At 36.5% G+C, this 25,289-nt stretch overlaps 1 protein-coding gene across 1 annotated transcript in view; it reads left to right on the forward strand.

Moving 5' to 3' along the window:
* The window catches only part of Arhgef26 (Rho guanine nucleotide exchange factor 26), a 131,922-nt gene that overhangs the window by 25,550 nt on the left and 81,083 nt on the right, over window positions 1-25,289 (forward strand). Inside the window, exons 4-5 of the mRNA XM_004834482.4 lie at window positions 9,125-9,181; window positions 11,657-11,817. Of these exons, the coding sequence (XP_004834539.1) occupies window positions 9,125-9,181; window positions 11,657-11,817 (218 nt within the window). The remainder of the gene's footprint in view (window positions 1-9,124; window positions 9,182-11,656; window positions 11,818-25,289) is intronic.

Raw genomic sequence — 25,289 nt, forward strand, 5'->3', positions numbered from 1 at the left:
CTTAAGAGAAGGAATAGAAGGCTTTATTTGATCACAGCTCTAAATCTCATTCTCCAAACAGTACCAACGATAAAGGTGATACTATGGTTTCTGCCTGGAAGAGAAAAAAAGAAGGAGCCTGTGCAATTAGTATCTTTCACTTTAAATAGCAAAATAGGACTCATCAGTTTTAGTAGCTGGTGTGTTATTTTTTTTCTTTTCCACAAGTGGAGACAAGGGGAGCCTTTGAGGATATGTGATAAATTTGACAATACCTTAGATTCTCTTACCAAAAATGTGCAAACTGCAGAGAGCATGTGGATTTAAAAATTGTATAGGTATAAACATGTTTCATAAACTTTTTTTATCATGCACAAAAAATCCTTGACTCTTCCAGTTATTTTGACTTAAATTTACTGATAAGATTTTGTATTAGAAAATTTCCAGAAGTATTTCTTATTAAAAAGGTATTTTTTATTAAAAACTGTGTACACATTCTCTCTTTCCTTCTTTTTCTTCTTCCCCTTTCCCTTCCTCTTCTTTCCTTTCTTGTCTGTATTACACTCCTGTGTTCTCACTCACTACTGATTTTTTCTGCCTTCTGTTTCTCTTTTTGAGACCCCTTTTGCAGGTCATTCTGTTTTTCTCCTTGGTCCTGCTTCTGCTCACGACATTGTACGTCCAGACAACTGTCCTCAGGTGCTACTTAGAGTCCAACGTGGAAGAGATCCTCAGGTAGACAAAAGGACTCATTCTGGAGGAAGAACCTGGGCACCTGTCCTGTCCAGAGTGTGAAAGGGCTGAAGTAGGAGGACAGGCAGAGATTGGACAGGCTCTGGCAGCCAGCCACAAGGGACTGCTTTGTCAAAACTCTCCAGAGCAAACTTTCAGGCTTGGAGAATGTGCTCTCATTCAGTTTCCTTAATCATAATTCAAGAACACTTCCTGGAGTCTTTTTTTACCCTGTTACAGTGGGTTTGTATGAACTGCTGTTTTTTTATGCAAGGCTTTTTGATTAAAGGAATATTTTATTATTTCTCATATGAGTATTAATGAAAGATCATGATTCTGAGCATTAATAAATTACTTTTTTCAAAACTACCTCTTCTTTCCCTCAAAGCACAAGAACTTTAACTGTGATTTCCCTTTTTGAGAAGATGAAGTATATATTTTTTTATTTCCTTTTTAAAAAATTTTTATTTTATTGGTACATTTTAGATATACAATATAATGACATTCATCATTGGAAATTTGCACCTTTACATAATCTCTCTTGGTTCTTATTTTTTCCTCCTTCCCCTGCCCCTCCTTCACCCCCTTCAATCCCTCCCTATTTACAAAGACTTTGTTTCCATTTTTTCATTTTCTCATATTAATTCCATTCCCTTCTTTCCTTTCCCCTACCCCTCCCACTTCCCCTTCCCTTTGCCCCTTTTCTTCGTGTATCAGGGATTGAACTCAGGACCTTGTGCTTGTGACGCAGGCGCAGTGCCACTGAGCTAAATCCCTGGCCAAAGATGAAGTATTCTTAATCCCTCAATAAACGAGCTTTGTCTGCATCTCCGGGTATTTTATTCTCTTCCCTTTAAGATGTTCAGATCTGAACTCTATTTGGATGGAGATGCCAGTGCATGGAAATTCTCTCTGGTGACCTCACCTGTAGAGATTGTGGGCATGGTGCCTGCATATGCATCTGCCCGGACTTTGTATCAAGCAGGAAATCCTGTGAAATTCCTGCTCAAGGTTAATCAGAGGGAGCTCTGAAGGGTTTCAGTTTTCTGGCTGGTCACCTCCCTTATGAAAATGTGTATAGAAACTCTTTTACCCATGAATTCTTGCTGACACCTTGACTGAGGGACAGAATGATGGCTAGGGCTAAGAACATTCTATAATATAGGTGCACCATAACAGCACATAGAAACTTTGGTACAAACCTAGCAGTAGACGGTATCATAGTGATCATATCCCAGTTCCAGAAATGAGATGCCTCTCATTGAGAGCAGGGGGTCCCAAACCCATATGTTATGATAGAAATGTGAGCCCTGGAGTTGAACAGGCAAAGATGTAGATCCTGGCTCCTGTTAGCTATATGCTTTGGGATCGTAGGTCTCAGTTGTCTCTGTCTGTGAATGGTATATACTTTTCAGAGTTTTTATGACGACACAGTGGGGAAAAAGGTATAAGGTACTTAACACATTTCCTGCCGTAAGATAAATGTTCCATAAATTATTGCAGTTTTGCTATTGATTTAGTGCTCTTTCTTCTTTACTGTTTTCTAACTTCTTTCCAAAAACAAATTAAATAACATGTAATTGTCTTCAGTTTCCACAACAGCACAGTGTAGAGAGAATTGTGCATCAGTGGTCTTCACACAAGGGTGTGTATCACATCTCTAAGAATTTGCAAAGATTTTGCAAAGATAGTCAGGAAGAGTTTTAAGGATTCCATTTTCCACATCCTCATCTTCTGAGTAATTTGGTTTATAAAGCCAGGACTGTGCCCACAATTAAAGCCTCAAAGCAGGTTATATTTCACACTTTCCTTTTCACAGCTGCCCTTTGCCATTTTACTATAGAAAAACATCTCTTATCCATCTCAAATCTTGCTATGATGTCCTGTTTCAAGGAGTAAAACTTCTAGGACCCTCAATAAGGTAGTCCCTATTTGAAATGTTGGTTTCAATGATTTTTTAAAAAAATTTATTAATACATGTTTGTAGTATGTAATGATTACATTCACTGTGCGCAATTGGTACATGTACATAACACATCTCAATTCTTTTTTTCCCCTTCTTCACCCCTACTTAAAATTTTTTTTTCTCTTTGCCAGCATCAGTTTTATTTATTTAAGAAATCTTTATCAAGTTATCATAAGCACAGATTAACAGGCCAGAAAACATAAAACACATAAAACAATTGTACCAAATCGAGATACACTTAGGTACATTGTCAGTACTGGATTACAATAACTTTTTTTGCTCTTTTTTCCCTATTGTATTTTATTTAGACCATTTTTATATACTGAGTTTCTCATATAAAAGAAACCATGTGATATTTAAGCTTATGTGTCTGATTTTCTTCACTTAACATTATGGTCTTAAGGTGCACCAATTTTCATACAAATGACTCAAGTTTATCCTTTATGGAAGACTAGTACCCCATCATTGTGTATAACTACCACATTTTCTTTATTCATTCATCTGTTGATGGACATATAGACTCCTTCTAAGAATTAGCTATTATGAGTTGTGCTGCTATGAAAACAAGTGTGTACATATCACTGTAATATGATGTCTTAACCTCTTTGAGGAAGATCCCTAGAAGGGGAATGGCTGGGACAAATGGAATTTCTAGTTTCAGTTTTTTGAGGAATGTTCATACTGATTTCCATAGTAGTTTTACCAGTTTATACTCCCATCAACAATGAAGAAGGGTTCCTTTTGCCCCTGCATCCTTTCCAGCATTTATTATTGTTTGGTTTCTTCTAGCCATTCTTTCTGGAGTGAGATGGAATCTCAGTGTTGTTTTAATTTGCATTTCTCAAATAGCCAGCATTGTTGAATATTTTTTAATGTATTTATTGGCCATCTATACTTCTTCATCTGAGAATTGGCTATTCATTTCAGATGCCCATTTTTGGTTGGAACTTTAAATTTTTTTGAGTTCATTATATAGTCTAGATATTGGTCCTTTGAGGAGTAGCTGGAATTTTTTTTCCATTCTGTAGGTTGTCTCTTTGCTCTGTTAGTTGTTTCCTTTGCTGTACAGAAGCTTTTTAACTTGATGTGATCCTGTTTCTTCATTCTTGGTATTACTTCTTGTGCAACCAGGATTCTGTTCAGAAAGTCTTTGCCTATACCTATGTTTTCAAGAGTTTTACCTATTTTATCTTCCAGCAAATTAGATGTTTCTGTTTTAACATCTAGATCTTTGATCCATTTTTATTTTAGTTTAGTGCATGGTGAGAAATATGGGTCTACGTTCAATCTTCGGCATGTGGATAGCCAGTTTTCCCAGCACCATTTGTTAAAGAGATTATCTTCCCTGCAGCAAAAGTATTTGGCCCCTTTGTCAAAGATAAGGTAGCTGAGTGTGCCTGGAGTTCTGTATCCTCTATTCTGTTCCATTGATCCATAAGTCTGTTATTTCTGCCAATAGCATGCTGTTTTTTTTATCACTGTAGCTTCATAGTATAACTTGAAGTTCAGCATTGTGATGCCCCGCCTAGCCCTTGTTGCACAGAATTGGTTTTGCTACTCTAGGTCTCTTCTCATTCCATAGGAATTTTAGGAGTACTTCTATTAGTTCTGTAAGGAATGCTACTGGTATGTTGATTGGATTACATTATTCTCTATAACAATTTTGCGAGTATGGGCATTTTGACTGTTACTGTTTCTGCTTATCCAGGAAGGAACAGGGGATGTATTTCCATTTGCTGATGTCGTCTTTGATCTCCTTTTTCAAAGTAGTATAGTTCTTATTGTAGAGATCTTTCACTTCTTTGATTAGGTTAATTCCTAAGTATTTTATTTCTCTGGATCCTACTGTGAAAGGTATTGTTTATCTAATTTCTCTCTTAGTGTGTATTATTAGTGTATAAGGATACTATTGATTTTTGAATGTCAGCTTTGTATCCTGCTACACTACTGAGTTTGGTTATTAGTCTAGGAGTCTTTTGGTGGAATTTGGGGGTTTTTCTACATAGAAGATCATGTCATCTGCAAATAATGATAATTTAACTTCTTCCTTTCCTATTTGTATCTTTTTATTTCTTTTTTTTGTCTAATTGCTCTGGGTAATGTTACAAGAACTATATTGAACAGGACTGGTGGTAGCAGAGATGCTTGTTTTGTTCTTGATTTTAGAGGGAACTCTTTCAGCTTCTCTCCATTTAATAAAACATTGGCCGTTGGTTTTTCATAGATGGCTTTTATCAGCTTGAGATAAAGACTTTCTATACATATTTTCTTCAGGGTTTTTTTTTTTAAACATGAATAGATGTTGGATTTTGTCAAATGCTTTTTCTGTGTCTATTGAGATAATCATGTGATTTTTGTTCTTCTGTTTATGAGATGTATTACATTTATTGATTTGTGTATGTTGAACCATCTCTGCATTCGTGGAATGAATCCTACCTGGTCATGATGTATGATCTTTTGGACAATTATTTGCATTCTGTTTGATACTATCTTACTGAGGATTTTTACATCTCTGTTCATTAAAAAGGTTGGCCGGTAGCTCTGTTTATTGGTTGGCTCCTTTTCTGGTTTTGGAATCAGAGTAATGCTTGCTTCCAGGAGTATTACTTCCCTTTTCATTTTATTAAAGAGCTTGAGTAATGTTGGCATTAGATTTTCTCTAATGTTCTTTTTGGCTGTCAATTCATTGGGACCTGGACTTTTCTTAGTTGGTAGTTTTTTTTACCACTTCTTCAGCTTCATTGATTGATACTGGATTATTCAGGATTTTTGTATATTCTTGGTTTAGCTTTAGTAGTTTGTATGTATCTAGGAATTTATGTGTTTCTCCCTAATTTTCCATTTTATTAAAATACAAGTTCTCAACGTAGTTACCAATGATATTTCTGGATTTTGGCAGAATTTATTGTGATTTTGCTTTTCTTTCATTTCTAGTTGCATGGATTTGGATCTTTTCTGTCCTTTTGGTAAGATTTGCTAAGGGGTTATCTATTTTGTTTATTCTTTCAAAGAACCAACTTCAATTCCTTGATTCTTTGTTGTTGTTTTTTGGGGTTTTTTTTGGGGGGGGCCAGGGATCGAACTTGGGACCTTATTTTTGAGAGGCAGGCAGCAGAACCACTCAGCTAAATCCCTGGCCCCCTATTCTTTGTATTTTTTTAATCTCAATTTCATTAGTTTCTGTTCTGATCTTTATAATTTCCTTCCTCATACTAGCTTTGGATTTGGATTGTTCTTGCTTTTGCAGACCTTGAGGTGCATAATTAGGTCATTTATTTGAGCTCACCTGTTTTTCTGATGTGGGAATTCATTGCCATAAATTACACTGCTGTCATTGTGTCCCATAGGTTCCTATATGTCATACTGGCATTATGGTTTGATTGTAGGAACTGATTTCCTTAATTTCATCTATGACCCACTGATTATTCAAGAGAGTATTGTTTTTTAAATTTTATATTATTTTTTATTAAGTTTATTGGTACATTTTAGGTGTATATCATGATCACATTCATCATTGGGAATTTGTACCTGTACATGATATATATTGGTTCTTCTTTTTTCCCCATTCTCCTTCCCTCCCTTCCACCCCTCACCCCTCCCTATTTACAGATTACTTTGTTTCCATTTTTTTGTTCTTTGCTCATCATTTTTTCTTTCCCTTCTTTCCTTTCCCCTACCCCCCCCCCCCCCCCTTCCCCTTTGGACGTTTTCTTCTTATTTCACATTATTATACATTTTGGTCCTCATTTACATTTTCAGTTTCTCACACCAGAGAAACTATTCAGTATGAAATTTTATATTATTAATACATGTGTCTCTTACATGATATTTACATTCCTTGAGGGAAGGACCTGCACGTGCGCACATGCACACACAAGAAAAAAAAAGAAATTTCTCTGTGATATTGAATATGTGACTTTCTTTTGGGATCTACAATTTTGTGGCAGTGTCCAAGTCAAGATATGTCTCTGCTCATGCTAGTAGATAAACAAGACAGTCAGACCCTACATCTGTGTAGGTTGGAGGCACAAGCAGGCAGTAGGATTAGGGCAAGTGCACCAATGCTGTGACTTTCAAATCCAGAACAACTCAGGCTGAGCTTGGCTTCTGGCCATGGGAATGGGGCATGTGTCCTTTAGCCTAGACCCCTCAGAGGGTCTCTTTGTCATAACTCCTTGACTCTGGCTGTCCCCTGTGGGTGTCTCTCACTTAGTCACTGTGGGAATGTAACACTGGGAGCCCTGAAGTGCAGCCATCCTTCAGCATCTCTGAGTCCCAGTTTCAAACAGTTGTCTCTTTCTTTCTTAGAATGTCATCCTACTGAGCACTCTTTCCAGGGACATGGTGCTTTCCAGCTGTTGCTTGTCAAAGGACTCATGTGGGAGCAGAATCCCCCACTCACTCTCCCTGCAGATCACAGCACCCATTCCATGACCGTGATTTTTCCCTGAAGTCCTCTGAAGGCCCCAGCTTTCACTTTGTCTTTGTAGATTTGGTCTCCCTTTTCCATGAGCCAGGAGCCAGGAGCTGGGGAGAAAGTACAAATTGTCCTTTTCCTTCTTTTTGTTGTGTTTTGTCTTTTCAATTTCTCTCTAAGTTTTAATTTTTCTATTTAATCTTTCTTGGTTCATGGGAATCTACTTTGCTTTTTCTTTTTTTCTTCCCCAAGTTGTTATTTTCTAGAGTTTTGGATTCCAAATCTCGGCAAGGCTAATTTGTTGTTGCTTACCGTTCTGCCATTTTCTGGTTGGAGAATCCTTATCCCTGCTTAATTGTTTAATTCCCCACTGTCCCCCATCTGTTAATAATCTCACTGCCTGAAGCTTTGCCCTCAAGCTCTTTAATTTCTTTAGCTGAGAGGCATTCTTAACAAGATTTTGGTTTTAATATTAGTGCATTACAATGGTGTGATTTTTTTTATCATTATTAATAATATTTGTGGTGATTATACAATCCAGGAGAATCTCTTATACTCAGAGATCAGTGGTCACAGGAAATTTTAGAAAGCATGTTAAAATGACTAATAAGAGACCACAACTCATGGGATTATAGTATATTAGGAAATGTTGAGGAGAAATTGACACAGGGATGTAATTTCAACAAGAGAGAAAAATATAAAAATCTCCAACTTTGAAGGAAAATATTTATTTTTAAATGAATTAGGGTGGATATCAAATCATACCAATTTTTATATAACACTGGACACATTTTCTGTGTCTAGATTTAAAATTATCAGAAAAATACATCTTTTTAATTTATAATAAAATTTTAGTTGTCAGCTAAAAAATGGATTTAGGGAAACATGTTTGAAAAAATTTTTAGGAAGAATGACAGCAAAAAGTTCGTTTTATTTTACTTGTTATATTTCATTGGTGTTGATTTTCAACATGAGGGTAGGGCACTCTGCTTTCTTGCTGCTCACTCTATTAAGGGCAGGATTTATTGATTGGTATTTTATATATCAGCCTTTTGCTAATTTAATCTCTTGACTGAAAACCATGAGTGTCTCCTATATGTCAACCTCAGTGCCATGTATATTGGAAGGAGCACCAGCCCCTGCCTTCTTGGAGTTCATGAGTTGGACTCTGCTCTTGGATTTAGAAACTGGATTGTGCTGGGGACTGGAGCAGTCAGATACAAGTGTTTGACAATTGAGATAGGTCTTTCGGTCCTTCAACAAGTAACACTACTGCATTATTCCAAGGACACTATTGGTGTTGATAACTTTCGTAGGTACTGTTGCTTCTCAAAAGAACACTAGGCTGGGGATGGTGTTGCACTTCTATAATCCCAGCGTTCAGGAAGCTGAGGCAAAAGGATTGCCGTGAGTTTGAGGCCAGTCTGGGTTACATGGTGAGTTTAAGGCCACCCTAAACTGCCTAGTGAGATCCTGCCTAAAAAACAAACCAAAAGAACATTCATTAGCTTAACATCCTTATTTGTCAAGTTTAAGTATGCTAAAAGACTGCTGATGTTTGGCCAGGATATGAAGGAAGAGTTTGTTCTTCTGGATTGGTGGATTTTTCTAAAGAGCCCTGGTATTTCATTCCATTTGTGGAATATTTTAGAATATAGTGTTAAAATGACTTTTATGTGTGATCCTGGAGAATGAACTTAGAACCACTAGCTAATTTTCTTTAATATTAGATTTCTTCATTTATGATTTGAGAAATTAACTTCATGTGTATTTTAGAAATAGCTAGACTTAAGACCAGAACAAAAACTCTCAACCTGTTAGGATTATGTCCTAGACACTTTACATTTCTTTAATGTTTAACTGTGTTAATTCATGACTGTGATTAAATATTATTTGAGGGTTTTGATAACCAAATGTTAATGTGCTGCATTCAGCATTTTGGATAATAGCTTCATTTTTGAAGGGCACAGTTATGCCTCACATAATAAACTATCAAAGTAAATGAGTTCAACTCTGTTTGTTTTTTCTAGGTGAAAAGAAATGGGCTATCTCAAACAGTAAGCCAGGAGGAAAGGAAGAGACAAGAGGTATGTTTCTCACAAACTGTGTCACAGCTTCAAATGTGGCATGGGGGTGGTGGGTCTGTACTTTTGGGCTTTCATCTTCTAGATGCACTTGCTAAGTGTTGTCTTTTGGGAATGTATTTGTTTTCTTCTTACAAAATTAGCAAGTGGTCATTGTTAAATAAAGGTGCACACACATTAGTCCTCAAGAAAGCAAACATTTATATATCTCAACATTTGCATTTAAACAACAAAGCATATAGTTTAAGTATTTAAACTTGAAGAAATATTCTGAAAAATGAAACAGACATTAGATCCTGGAATTAAAAAATGATATCACTGGGAAAACTAGTGAAATTTGAATAAAATGTATACATTAGTCTGTAGACAAATGTACCTCAATTATATAATGTACTCTTCTTAGAAGCAACTGTGTAATGGATACATGGAACTCTGAACTCTCTTTGTGAGTTTTCTATAATATAAAAGTGTACCGAAATGAAAATTTTACATGTTACATATTCACACATGAACGCATGTGTTTGTTAAATGTATGTAAATAATATGACTGTATACAGTTTTTTATTTCTTGCTTTTTATACTAAGCATTGTTTTTGAGATTCATGTTAATATTTCATGTTTGTAGTCATGCTAATGCATATTAATTTAGATCATTTCAACCACTATATACTATTCCATTTTATGAATATCATCTTTTAAATTTTTTATCTAATTTCCTGATAATGGACAGTGGGTAACCCTTTTTTCTTTATTGTTAACATTGTATTATAAACTTTTTTTCTCACTATGTGGGTGTACTCAAGAATTTCTCCAAGGTCCTAAATCCAATAGAACCCTTCTATTCTTTTAAATTTTCTATATTTTAACCTTGTTTATTCACATTATATTCTGATAATATTTATGCAGATTTTTGATGTAACAAGTTAATGACAACTTCAAGTATAACTTTATGCTTCCTTTCTATTCCTATGTAGCTGTTTTTAGCAGGTCTAACCTGATTTGCTGTTAGGTAGTTCATGACTCTGTGGCAGGATATTTTAGCAATTACTACATTAAACTTGTTACCACTTACTCATCTTCTCATGTGGTATGTTCTATATAGTTCATTATTTTGTGTCTAAATCCGTGTATTTTGGTTGTGATTTAAAACAGTCTTTATTGTTGAAAACATCTGAAGTCATTCCAAGACAATATATCTTACCAGTGGCCTTAAATCCATTATTTTTGGCCAGAATGAAGAATTTTTCTTAGTTTGACTTATATTTTGGGCAGATCATTGTATTGATTGAATTGACTTTTGCAAGATACACGTTAAATGAGGCTCTTAAAGGTCTTACTCTTTACTTCAGGCAGTAGTCATTTAATTCCCTGGAGCAACGCTGTAGCTAAATAAGCACATCTAAGACAGACCTAAGCCTCTAACACCTTACAGATGCTAAAAAGGAACTCTGAGATTATTGCTTTAACATGATTTACAAAACATGACCCACTTCTTAGCTACTGGGCCTCCACCTGCCTGTGTCTGTCCTGTTCCCAGGCAGTTCCTGTTAACTGTGTGCTTTGGAACAGGGGCTTTAAGTGCAAGAACTCCCGCAGTCAGAGTGATGAATGCATGGTTACCAGGGAGCTCACCGGGACAGATTTTCACCACCCCTCCCTGAGGAGGAATTCTCCCTTCATCACCATTCTTAGATCTGAATTTGATTTTGTTAAGGAGCTGGCTGAAATCTTTACATAGGGCATTGGTGTCTGTCCACAGATGTGCGTTGGCATTGTCATCCTTCACACTTACCAGGAAAACCACGGTGTGCCTGACACCAAGAGTCTGTGTGAGGGTCCTTTTCTCCTTCTTGAGACCTAGCAAGAGTAGAGAGGTGGCTTGTTAAATGGACAGAATTGTTTTCAATTGTATGAGATTACATAAAAGAATTCCTGTGGCTCATAAGAGCCTTTGGAGGGTAGGTACAGTCATGCCAGAATATTTGTTACTGACTGCACATTAGTCAAATTGAAAGAGAGAGAAAAAGAGCACACACAAAAGGGGAGCAAAGGAAGACATTTGTGAAAAATATTCTCTGGATTCCGTGATGACTGTAAATTCTTACTGTTCCTAAAAGAAGTGTGCTTTGAAAGCAGGGCTGGAGAAGATGACCCTGAAGGTTAATTAACATCACACTGAGATTTTGTGACATGCCCAGCTTTCCTTCTATAGATTCTACCCTATGGCAAAGGCATGACCCTGGGATGTAATGTCATCCAGCTTCTTTCCTTCTCAGTATTTACAATACAGAAAGTAACACTTTCTCCAGTGTTTTGGGGTATATGTTCCTTATATTAAAACAGTAGTTTAATAATACATGTTTCTAAATTCTTACCTTTTTGTACTTCTCAAGATACATCATTCGTATAGCAGAACAATGAGAGCTCCATCAATTCTTCAGTTAAAATAACGAATAATTTCTTTCTTCTTCTTACCAGGCAATCTTTGAAGTCATATCATCTGAACATTCATATTTACTCAGCTTAGAGATCTTGATTCGAATGTTTAAAAATTCTAAAGAACTGAGTGATACAATGACCAAAACTGAGAGACACCATCTTTTCTCCAATATTACAGATGTCTGTGAGGCAAGCAAAAAGTAAGTGCACTTCGGTTTGCCTTTGCTTGTGCCAAGGCGATGCTTATTAACAAACACCTATGTTATCTCAAAAGGAAGGATTGTGACATTACAAAACCTCTCCTCCATTTAGTTGGCTATTGTATTCATTCCCATCAAGTGATTTCGAAAATTGTTTTAAATTGTTAGTGGACAGAAAGTTGTTAAATATGTAATTAATTGTCCTGGCCTATGACTGGTGACTGCGTAAGGTCTCTTCATTCTTTCTCTTTCCCACGTATCCATTCACTTTTTTCCTTTGGGTTACATCTGCAGTCTTGTTTGATAATAGTCTATGACTTGTTCATTTTAGTACAGAAAGAGCAGGTGTTAGGCTTAGATCTTTCGTAGGGAATATCTGGATAGAATGTAATATTTTTTATTATATTTAATATTTTCCTTTACTTTTTGTCATGAAAAGTAGATAAACTTGCATAATAAATTTTCTTGCAGCCCAAATTTGTACTTAACAATAACATTTTTCTGTTATCTTTGCTTTTTGCTTAAATATGTCCAAGTATATAGTTACAATATCTTACTGATAAATACTTCCATAAAATAAAGTTTTCTTCTATAACCACAGTGTTACAGTAAGATCCATCATTCTTTCATTTATGATTCTATTTTTTGATTTTTGTGCAAGTAGATTGATATGTTTTAGAATTCCAGACATACCAAAGATTCTACATTAAAAATGCCCTTCCTGGCCATCCCAGGCTCCTAGGGCCAAGAAGGTGAACCAGTCCCAGCACCCGGAAGGAAGCTCCCCCACTGCCATCCCAGCCTCCTAGGGCCAAGAAGGTGAGCCAGTCCCAGCACCCAGAAGGAAGCTCCCCACCTCCATCCCAGGCTCCTAGGGCAGTGAAGCTCAGCTGGTCCCAGCACCCGGAAGAAAGCTCCCCTGCTGCCATCCCAAGCTCCTAGGGCACAGAAGGTGAGCCGCGTGGGCGCCAGAAGCACAACCCCCCATCGTGGAAATGAGAAGACACATAAACAAGCCTCAAAAACAGACTTTCAGATCACCTACAGCAACCCCAAAGGGAAACGGGATGGAACACTCTGATACTCAACCACCTGGGCTCTCTGAACTGGCAACAAAAGAGGATCTGGGAAAAATGAAATCAGAAATAATTACTCAGATAACAGCAAAGATTTTGCTCATGGTGCAAGACATGATTAATAAATCTAGAGAGGACACAGATGAAAAAATAGAGGATCTGAGGATCATGATGGAAACCCAACATAGGAAACAAATGGAATCCATAAAACAGATACAAACAGATTTCCAAGAGATTAAAAACTCCATGGAAAGTCTGCGCAGCAGAATGAATCAATGTGAAGATAGAATTTCACATATAGAAGATAAGATTGCAATTAGTGAGGAGGAAAAGAAAAATTGCTTTAAAATTGTAAGGGAACATGAGAAATCAATCCAGCAGCTGCTAGACAATGCAAAGAATAACATAAGACTGATTGGAGTCAATGAAGAAAGAGGAGAGAGTGCAGATGACATAAAAAAAACTCTTCACAGAAGTGATGGCAGAAAACTTCCCAAGGAGGGGAGAAGAACTTGACATACAGATAAGTGAGGCATATAGGACTCCAGCTAGCCTTAATCAAGAAAAATCTACACATAGGCATATAATAGTTAGGGTTCCAGAAATCCAACAGAAGAATAAAATTCTACAAGCAGTGAGAGAAAAGAAACAAATCACATGCAAAGGAAAGCCCATCAGAATCACAGCAGACTTCTCAATGCAAACCCTCAAGGCAAGAAGAGCTTGGAGTGATGGATTTCAAGCCCTAAAGGAGAACAGCCTCCAACCCAGATTGATGTACCCTGCAAAACTATCTTTCAAAATTGATGGAGAAATAAGATGCTTTCATGATAAAGAGCACCTCAGGAACTTCATGAATACCAAACCGGCACTCCAAAAAAATTTAGACAATACCCTAGGAAAAGACAATGAGGATCACAACCCCAGGAAACCCAGCAGAATGAATCCATTGGGCGTAACAAATTAAACACAAAGTGGGAGAATCCAACAAAAAGAAAGTCATGACAAGGCTTTTAAAACTTTTAACTTCATCTCCCTAATGAGTATATAATTCAATCTTATTATTGTACTGATTAGTATTTTTCTGATTCTAGAATTGCACACCATTCCTTGTGCTACACTGGCTATTTATCATCTTCTTATGTCTACATTTTAATTGGGTTGTCTATTAATGAGCTCTAAGAATTCTTTATATATTCTGGTCATAGGTTATATGCATTGTAAATATGGTCTGTTTAAGGACTACTTTTCATTTTAATAATGTCATTTAAAGTTCTAAATTTTGATGGAATCTCATCAATTTTTTTTCTTTTATACATCATTGTTTTTGTATCCTAGGTAGTTCTTGCCTACCCCGAATTCATAAATATTTTCCCCTGTAATTTCTTCTTAAAGTTTTATACTTTTAGGCTTTCTTATTTAGGTTCATAGATCCCTTCAAATTATTTTCATGTATGGAAAACAAGGGTTGAGGTTAATTTTTTATATACAGATACCAGGTGTTCTAGTGCCATTTGCTTGAAGAAACTATCTCTTCCTCTGCTCTTGAATTGAGTTTATAGTCTATAAAATGCTAATGTTAAATAATCTTTCAAAACTCAGTGGACCATATATGTGTGGTTCTATTCCTAGATTCTCTGTTTTATTCAAATGATCTATATGTCTTTCCTTACACCAACACTGCCTTGATTACTGTAGCTTTAGAAGAAGTCTTAAAATTGGGTGCTAAACATCTTCCAACACTGTTTTTGTTTTTGTTTTTGGCTTTTCTGGGTCCTTTGTACTCCTACATAACTTTAAAATTTCAATATTCAGTTCTTCATTTATAGCAAGTATACAGAGACCTGAATTTTTATATATACCTTGTGTTTTCTAATCCTGCTAAATTCAAGTACAAGTTCTAGGGTCTCCTAGAGATTTCTTAGTATTTTCTCTGTAGATGATCATTTCATCTACATATAAAGATTTTGCTTCTGTCGTGCCAATCCTATCCTAGTTGTGTCATTTTATTGCCAGACTATTTTGGTTTAGACCTATGTTTCAAAGTCTAATGGACAGATGAAGAGTAGGCATATATGCCCTTGTTCCCCACTTTAGGGAGAAAGCACTGTATCATCTCCATTCATAGAAGTAGTTTTTGTTGGAAGTACATATCTTTGATCTGTTGAGAAGATTCTATTCTGCTTCTAGTCTCCTGATAGCTTTTAGCATGAACAGCTGTAGAATTTAGTCCAATACTCTTTCTCCAACTAGTGACAGGATCATATGGCTTTCTCCTTTCCTCTGTTAAAATGATGACTTTTGGGGGTGGATCTTCCAATGCTGAACCAACAATGCCATCTCTACAACAAAACCACTTTCTACATACTGCCGGATCTGACTTCTAAGAATTTGTTTTGTTAAACAAATTTTTATCTATGTTCATACTTTTTTCTTCTATTATCTTTATCCAGTTTTAGGATTAGCACAATGTTGAGTTCCTAAAATGAGGGGAGAAGTGTTCCTTCTTTTTTCTGCTTTAATTGTTTGATATAATTTATCAGTTAAAATGTTTATGAGCCTGCTGTTGTCATATAGGTAGGTTTTCAAGCTAGGAATATACTTTCTTTAGTAGGTGCTATTCAAATTTTACATTTCCTCCAGAGTTAGTTTCATTAATTTGTCTTCTAAGTTACTTCTTAGAAGTTGTCAAATTTATTCCAAAAAAGATTTTTGAAATATGCTTTCTATATCTTTTTAAATTCTGTAAAATCTGTGGTAATGTCTCCTGGATCTTAATATTGTAATTTTAAAAAATGTATAACTGATATTGTGTAACAGGAAGAGAAGGTCTAAAAGACCAGGGGAATTGGGAGGGGTAGGGGAAGGGAAAAAAGGGAAAGGAAAAAAATGGAAACAAGATCTTTGCAAATAGGGAAGGGTGGAGGGGGTGAAGGGAGGGCAAGGGAAGGGGAAAAAAAATAAGAACCAAGAGACTCATGTAATGGTACAAGATCCCAATGATGAATGTAATTGTACTGTATACCTAAAATGTACCAGTAAAGTTAATGGGGAAAAAAAAATGCCCTTCCTGTATTGTTCTGTGGCCACCTGAGAGGCAACTAAAGCAAACATTTTCTTTCTTGCATATTTTTTAGAAATAGTTTATGATTATAAAGAAAAAATATTTTTTCTTGTTTTTAAATGGTAGCATACTATTGTTCTTCTCCTTACTTTTTTCATCTGTCTTCGAGATCATTACATGTCTGTGCATTAAAAGAGCCATGTGGAATATAATACCTATGTATGGTCAGTAGATATTAAATTAATGGTGTTCTTATTTCCCTATAATGTTGACATGAATTAAAATTTGAGATAAATACTAATATTACATGAACAAAAGTGAGGGAAAGAAGACATTTTCTTATAATTGCTGCAAACCAAGAATATTTGCTTTGTAAAATCAGCAGTGCTGATGTGAAAGTTCTTAGCCAGTCACGGGAAATGGTCTGCTTAACAAGAAGTGGAGAAAGGTATTAGTGTTTCTTCTGCTCAGAAAGATGGAGGCTGTTAGAAGCATTTGATGTGAAAAGTTGACAAAATCATAGAGCAAGTAGAAATGATGAACATAACTAAAATCATCATATACCAAAATATGAAAACCCAAGGTGCTCCCTTTAGCTTGAAGGCAGCTCATATTCATTTATTGAATCAATATTTTAGTTATTTTGTATAGAATATTTACCATGTATACCAAGCTTAATACGTACACTATTCTTAGTGAACACAGGGTCTTGAAGCGGTAAGATAGATAACAAAGGTTTGATATACACTCATGCATCACTCAAGAACAGGGATAAGTTCTGAGAAATCTATTGTTGCAAGGGAGATTTTCTTGCTTGGGAACACCTTGCAGGCCCGCCCAGCCTTTTGGCCTGCTGGCCCACACCAAAGGAAGAGGAATTATCTTGAACCATATATAAAACATATGGTTAATGTAAATGAGCAACAAAATTTCCTTAATTTTTTATAGTATTAGTTATTACTATATTAAGAAAAGGGGCAAGCAGCCAAGAGGCTGCAGGTCAGACACACCTGAGTATATTTACACAAACCTAGGTGATAAAGCCTAGGTTTCACCTAGGTTAAAGTGTACATCTAAATGATATAACGTATTGCTCCTAGGGTCATGATGAATAAAACAACATGAAATTAAGTCAAGCATAGAAGAAAATAATGCAACCAGGACACAGTAAACATGATGGCTATGAGGCTGCCAGGGAAACACAGTATACTCTTTTATGGTAAATGTTTTTATAAGGAGGCATAGACTCTAAAAATAACAATAAAAAGTATAGTGTAGTAAATACATAAGCCTGTGTCATATATAGTTGTTTATCATTATCAGGTACTATGGATAGCTATTGATAGCTCCTTATGTGATGCTGCTTTTTGAGATAAGGACTCACTATGTAGCTCACACTGGCCTTGAACTGGCAGTGATATTCCTGCCTCAGCCTCCCAAGTGGTGAGATTACAGGTGTGTCCTATCATGCCCAGCGCCCTCTTATGCGATATTTGATGTCTTATATTTCAACTAAGACTGTTCAGCTTCTACTTAATAATTCCGTATCTTAGTAACTTACATTACAGAATTTTGATTTAATTAGAAACAGTCATTTCATACATAGTCTTTAAAATTCAAAGTACTCAGAAGACTACAGAGTGAATTTTGTGGCGTAATGGCTGCATGCTGAACTTTAAGAATGAATTTTAAGTGATGAATACTTCCTATCATACAAGAGTTTATAGTCCCATGAAAATGTAAAATAAAATCTTAACTAAAACAAATGACCAGTATCTGAATTAACTACATATTACTGATTAAGCGTAATTTGTTAAGTGCATCACAGGAAGGGATTTCTTCATTGTTTTCTTTTACATAAAGAAAAGTTGTAGCTGTAAGTGGCAGCATACTTAGTGTAGGGTAAGATCGGAACTTCCTGACATCCAGGTGAGCTGCTATCTGATCCCTTTTGTAGTGGCTCAGGTTCTTTGCTGTTTACCAATAAATAACACTAAGAGGCCCTTTTATGTAAGTAGGCATTGTTTGCAGACAGGCAACAGAGACAAAGATCATGTTCATTCTGGGTGTGTGTGTCTGTGTGTGTGTGTCTTTATCAGTGTGGTACGGTCCTATCGAATTCTCCTCTTCATAAAAAATTGCTCATTTCATCAGCACGTATTGAGCCTCCTCTTCTGCAAGGCTTCTAAGTTTCAGAGCATTTCTGTCTGGCGGCTGCTGGTCTTCTGGGGCTGGTGGTGGCCGTGGGGCATCCCCAGTGAGTGTGCAGAGGTAGTTCAGAGCAAGGCACTTCCCCTAAAATGGGTACATTTGAATCACCCTGAAAGCCATGGGCTTAAGGGCCCTTGGTGAACCCCAGGAAAGGAAGAGGGCAGATGGTAAAGGCCTTTATGCCCTTTCACTTTCCTGAAGAATGTCACTGTTAGTAATGTGAAAAAAATATTCACAATTAAGTGGGTGGCTGATGTGGTGGCATTGGAGAGAATGGTGTGCATTTGCATTAGAGGGGAGGTAAAAATGAGGAGGTATTTGAGGCAGTTGAAGTAACACCACCAGCTATTGTGGGAACCTAATTGGGGGCCCAGAGTGGAAAGATGCAAAAGATATTTAGAATGTAGACTCTGGGGTCCTGGTGGAAAGAAGAAAGAGGTTCGTTTGCCTCCAGGACTGACTATACATGGAGTTCCTGCTAGCCAGAATATAAGAGAAAGGGGTTGGAGCTTAGTGAGGGAGGTAAGAAACTTGGTTTAGGGTATGTTAAGTTTGAATGACTGTGGAGCATGAAGGGAAGTTGTCCAGTTGAAAGGAGAAAAACTGATTAGGACTCCAGAAAAATCTTAAGCAGTGATGCAGATTTGAGCCACAGAGGTGCTCTTGTCACTGTGTGTTTAATGAGATATTGGATCCTAAAGTAGCAGATTTTAAGCAGTGGAAGGGGTGGTGGTATTGAGCTACTGGAAATGCGTTTTTGGTTGCCCTCTTGACTCAGGGCTCTCCTGGCTTTAGTAGGTGAGGGTTGGCATACCAGACATGCTGAAATTGGTAGCAGTCCTAGACAAACATGAAGTGTCCCACCCACATACCAGGGTGCCTTTCTTGAAATGCATAGGTGGTGTAAAAGAATACTAACGTCAGAATTTGGGCAGAGAAACATTGAAGAAACTTGTGGTTTAGGACAAATGAAGTAAATAAAATAACAACTGCACAGTGAGCTTGGGCCTTCTTCAAGCCAGTTGGCTGTACGAGTTCTCTCTGTGGTTGACATCCTCACATTTCCCTCTTTGTAGGTCCTGTGGGCCTCAAAACTGTTTGTTTCCTAATCCTCCTGCGTGTGAGGAAGAAGCTGGAATACTGCTGATCCTGTATTTGTCCCCTCCTAAGAAGGGCACCACTCTTTTCTTCTTCATGAGATGCCTACAGCGAAATGCTTTAAGTTCAGATTGGATCAGAATGGCTTTGGGTCAGCACCAGAACAGAGCCTTTGACCTCCAGCCTTCTAACCACTTTCTTCTGCCTTAACTGTGCTAACTTCTGAACCCTGTCTCAAATTCACCAACTCTACCTGATTCATCATCTCCCGGTCTTTTAAGGACCAATGATATCCTAAAAGCCTAATCATGAAAATGGAAATCAGAGTGTTGGATATCTTCTTTCATTTAGAAATGAATAGGCTTGTTTACATAGGTCCTTCCTTTTTTCTTTTTGCTTCTTCTTTCCCAAATCTGTGTTCATTTAGATTAATTTATAGATAATTGCTGTGTTACTAGCAAAAACCCTGTATGTCTGATTAATTTATACTACTTTGCAAGAGAATGTGATCTAATTGTTTAAATTTGAGATATATCCCTGGTAAAAGATAGATACTATTAGGAAAAGAAGTTGTCTGTTGTATAAGACCGAATATTCCCCTCCTCTTGTTTAGAGACTCTAAGGTATAAGTCTTTAGTGTTAGAAAAAAATTTTAACTTCAGTTCTGAGTTTTCTTTCTCAATAGCTGTTTTTTTAAAAAATTATTTATTTTGGTACTGGGATCAAACTCGAATCCTTGCACTTGGGAGGCAGGTGGCATAACCACTGAGCTAAATCCCCAGCCTGCTTTTGTTTTGTTTTTGTTTTTTTCTCGGTACTGATGATCGAACACCGGACCTTGCGCTTGCCAGGCAGGTGCGGCGCTGCGCCACGGAGCTACATCCCGGCCCTCATTCTCAATATCTAGATTATGCTAACAATCTTTTGTATTGTTAATTGTACCCTGAAAAGTAGGTTGCTGAGGAACTTTCCAGGATACTTGTTTCTCTTTAAAAATTAAAATGTTAGCATGTTGTTGGAAAACCTGTGAAGCTAAAACTATTAAATTTCTACAGAGTAAAATAAAATATCCATCAATGTGCTTTTGTATCCTGAGGAACTGAATTTGTTCTTAGCATATAATGAACAGTGAATGCCAAATTCTCCAATTCCTGCTTTGTGTAGTAGAGTACATTATAATAATAGTAAACATATGAAAGAGTACTCACCCAGCACTTGTTTGTCCAAAAGATTTTTTTCCCTAATTTTAATAAAATTTTATTAAAATTGAAATATCATGGGATATTAAATATGATTTTAAGTCCACATGTTTTATGAAATGACTTGATTTTGACCCTCAAAAATGACATTTTGTTCGAATATTGGCCTACTGTATCAGTACTGTGAGGTATGTTTTCTATTTGGTCATTAAAACTAAACTTTAGATATTAATCAAGTAACAGCAAACCTTGAAAACTCTTTAATATTATTAATGCAAGCATTTCATTCTTTCTAATTCATAAAGCTAAAATTTAAAAGAAAAGCATATTAAATTTAACTAGGCCAGAGAATATGGAACTCTTTAAGTTGTAGAGCCTGTTTAATTTTTGTCCTGGAGTAATGGACATTGCTAATACTCCTTTTTAGCGGTTGTTCTCGCCTCCCTCAATATATTCTTATATATTTTGGTAAATAAACCATTACTCTATTTTACTTAATTTAACACATAAACTCCTCTTTAGAATCAGTTTCTTCAGCTGGCAGTTGAAAGACAGTGACACCCAGAAGCCATCTTTATGACATTCTTTGACTTTTTCTCTATCCTGAAATGAATGAGCAAAGAAGTTCATAGGAGAATCACCACTAGTAGTCTGCAGTAACATGGGTATTCCCATGGTGGTCAGCCCTGATTGATATCCAGGTTTGGAATAACAGCAAAGGAATTAAGTAGTTATTTATCATTTCAAGTAGAGTAAGGACTACAGATGTCTTCATTGTAGATGCAGTCCTTTTAATTAAGTCTTCAGAAAAGAGGTGATTGGTCTGAAGCCTTGTAAAATTGAACAGGAGACACTGCCAGTTAAATAAGGCTCCTTGAAGACATGTGCTCTCATCTTCCTACTCCTCTGAAATTCCAGTAAAAATGATGGGGAGTCAGTGCACAAACTTCCAAGAGGAAAACAAAGAGAAAATAGTAACAGTATTTGGGAATGAAAAACCTGACCTGGATACTCAGTAAATATTTCGTGAAATCCATGAAAGTTAAATCAAACTGATAGTGAAGAAAGCCAATGGCCAGGGATTTAGCTCAGTGGTTTTGCCTCCTGTTGCACAAGCGCAAGGACCCTAGTTCGATCTCTGGTACTAAAAAAAAAAGCCTAGAAGCAACCAAGTTTAAGCCACAGAGGCTCTGAAAGGTACAGGACTTGATGAAATTGGAGTGCAGATGTAGCTAAGAACAGGGCTATGAGAAGTAGGCAGACCCCATTCCCTTCTGCAGCCCAGCAGAGCAGGACAGTGGCCCTCTGTACTCCAGCAGCAGGGCAAATAGGTGGACACTGGACCAGAGAACCCAGGAATATGTCAGGAGGGAACTACCAGGAATATGTCAGGAGGGAACTACGTAGGGCACAGGACACTGGGGTATGATGGCAGTAGAGACCCAGAGCCTTCTCTCCCACTGTCATTATGGAACAGTGCCTGCCAGCCTTTGCCTTTTTTGTTGAATCCTAATAGCATACCATGGGTTAAATAGCATTTTGTAATTTGCATTGGTGATATTTACATTCCAGTACATTTTTATTATTATGTTATGCTGTTACATTTTTACTATTATCCCTTTTAAGTTTTGCAGGAAGCATCCAGTTGAATGTTGCAGCACCATATGTAAATTCTCAAACTTTAAAAATACATCTATTTTAGGAACTTGCTGGGCAAGTACTTAATGACTCTAAATCTTAGTTTCTTCCGCTAAGAGGGATGATAGTTTACCCAACCTTATAGGGTTGTCTTGAGAATTAAATAAGATACTAGATGTAAAGTGCTTAACACAATGCTATGGCTCTCAAATGGCAATTATTTTATTATTACTGTTGTTTTGATCATCTGTGTCTGATATGCTGAAGTGTCTTTGGAATTTTTATTTATTGACTTTTGTGTGTACAGCCTATATATTTTCTTATGACAACATTGGTCTAGGGCTAGGATAAAGCACAGTTGTTTTTTTATATAGATTCTAGCACAATGGTCTGCATGAACTTGTTTTTAAAAATGGTTACAGTACAGTGTTACAACAGTTTAGCAGCCATCTTTATTTTGACATTGAATAAAGTCAGAGTAGATGGAGTCTTTTATAATAATGCAACATATATTAGTTACGATTTTAGGGGCAGAGTGAAAACTCAGTTTTTTGCTTCTTACCACCCTCGTGTTTTCCTTGTGAGTGGTAAATTCCTTGGGCCAGTGTTTCAGAGCAGGCCCTGGCATGCTCCAGCTGCCAATTAGGCTGTTCTCCTGGTTATTTTTTGCAGACATTTGGACCAGTATACTGCATGCTTTTCTGGCCTGCTTGCACTGCCTTTGCAAGCTCCAAGAGCCTGGGAATTTTGGTTTTTCACATGGAGATTTAAGCTGGGATAATGATCCTGGTTGGGGCAGCCTAAATTGTTACCAAGCTTAGTCACTAGCTGTTATCAATCTTAAACTAGACTAGAAATCTGTGGAAAAAGAAACAAAGGCTGGGGTTTGGTTGCAGTATTTCATCTGCATTGCATTTGCAGCTGTGGATTTTGAACCATTACATGGATTTTTTTTTTTTATTCTGCCCATTGTGAGTGAAACAAGCAGGACCACACAGTTTTTCTGGCCAGTGGAAAAGATCTTAATGTAAACTTTGCGATCTAGCCAACTTAAATGTACTGCTTGATTTAAGCCCAAAGAGGATGGTTGGTGAAGTAAGTTTCAAAAGCAGGCCTTTGAGCTTTCTGATCATTAGTTTGTTGTGTGTTGCCTCTAATTGCTACACAACAATTATTAACATCTGGACGTCAATTTTATTTTTTCCCATCCATTGTATTTCATCTGATTTAGTCCGTTATAGGATGTTGTGAAAGTACCATCATTTCTCTTTTGCTCATCGAGACATTGAGGCCCAGATTAATTATGCAGATTTGCTTAAAATCATTCACTTAAATGAGAAGTGACTAGTGAGTTTTGTTTTATTCTTTGGAGTGCATTCACCAAGACTGCTTGTTCAAAAATACACATACACATTTAGTCTAGAGGACTAAATTTCAATTTAGACTTCTGCTAGGGATTACATAGCTGATAAATTTTCAGGATTTGCTGCTGTTAGTATATATTACTCATGGAACTAGGCATAGAGAGTGGTTAGACTCATATCATATTTGAATGTCTTTGACCTCTTAGAATATGAAGACCTTAAAAACCAAATGCATGTTGTTTATGGACATCATAGACTTTATCACCCTCTTGCTTCCTAATGAGCATTGCCTCCTAAGTAAGGGGTATTGCCCAGTATCTTTATCATAAGCAGTTTGTGAATATGTTTCCACAGTTGCAGTACTGCAGTATGCTCTAGGAATGAGGTAATTGATTATAAAAGTTCCCTATGGTTCACACATCATCAGATTAAAAAACATCCAGAAAGTTCCTAAAACTATTTCTACAGTAAGTTGAGGAAGAAAAGAAAATGTATGTTTGGAAAATGCTGACTTCATTGTTTGCTTCTTAGTCTGAAAAATCTAGTGTTCCCAAAATAAATGTTGGTGAAAAATTTGCAAGTCTTTTTAAGGATTTAAATGAAGGAATTCTTTTTCTTTAGGTGACAATGTAAATACGAGCAGAAGCATGCCAAAATTTATTTTAATTTTTTAGAATGTCCACTTTGGGTAAAAACCTGTGAAAACATGATTTTCTTACAAAGTCCTGACATCAGTTTTAACATTCTCAAAAGACAGGTTGTTTTAATATTGTTTTAAATATTAATTCAGTATAGTGTTACCATTTTCTATAACTTAAAGGATGTGGATTAAATCATACAGCCTTGTGTTTTTAGATTTTTAAGGTATATTTATAGAAAAATATTCTGAGGAATATGTGTATATGGTGAATGGTATTTGTTAAAGAACTTTACAGATACTTTATCTATACCGTGTTTTCTTTGGATTTTAAAAAAGTTTTCGGGAAATGATTTGGACTTGGAAAAAAATTTGGTGGAAAGTTTCCATAGAAATGTCAAGATTGGCTAAGATTGACCTTGTCACTTGTGGGGGATTCAAACAAAGGTCCCTTTGTAAAAAGAAAAACTGTCTCTGTATTGGCAGTTCATTGGAATTTCTTTTCTAGCAGAGAAGAGTGATATGAACAACCAGAACAGGGTACAATGGGAATATTTGTGCTTATCTGCTTGAGTTGTCCTGCTTCTTCTTTTACATTTTGTATATGCAGTATCTGATGCTCTGCACTTAGATACACATACATAAGCATGTATTTGTATATGAATGTAAAATCTTTGAAGAGCATATTGTGAAGATATTTTATAGGATATAACCCATTCTAGAAAGTTGAAGTTGTACTTGAGTCCATTCTGTTGAAGACAGCAGAAGTGATTAAGCCATGAAATTATTCTCATTGATTTTACTAAGTAGCATTAAATAAAAGACCTTCAAGAAGAATTTTTTTTAACTTTATCACAGATTTACCTACCTTATCTTTGATTTTTGGAACATCTGATGTAGTCATTTAACAATGCATGTTTTGCAGGTTTAAAAAAAAATGGTCAAGGCCGGGGATTTAGCTCAGTTTTGCCTCCTGCTGTGCAAGCGCAAGGACCTGAGTTCGATCCCCAGTACCAAAAAAAAAAAAAAAAAGGTCGGTGTGACAGAAGAGTGTGCTCACCTCCTTTGTGTTTTTGCCAGCTCTGGTGATCACTGTATTTAATCGCCTCCTGTTATGAACCTTCGCTTTTACCTTTATCCCATTTTCTTTTTATGTCTTCCTGACCAATATCTTGTTTACTTCCA

Source organism: Heterocephalus glaber, unplaced genomic scaffold (assembly GCF_053883595.1).
Source record: "Heterocephalus glaber isolate CG9 unplaced genomic scaffold, H.glaber_assembly_v1.0 deba00001504, whole genome shotgun sequence".
Lineage (NCBI taxonomy): Eukaryota > Metazoa > Chordata > Mammalia > Rodentia > Bathyergidae > Heterocephalus > Heterocephalus glaber.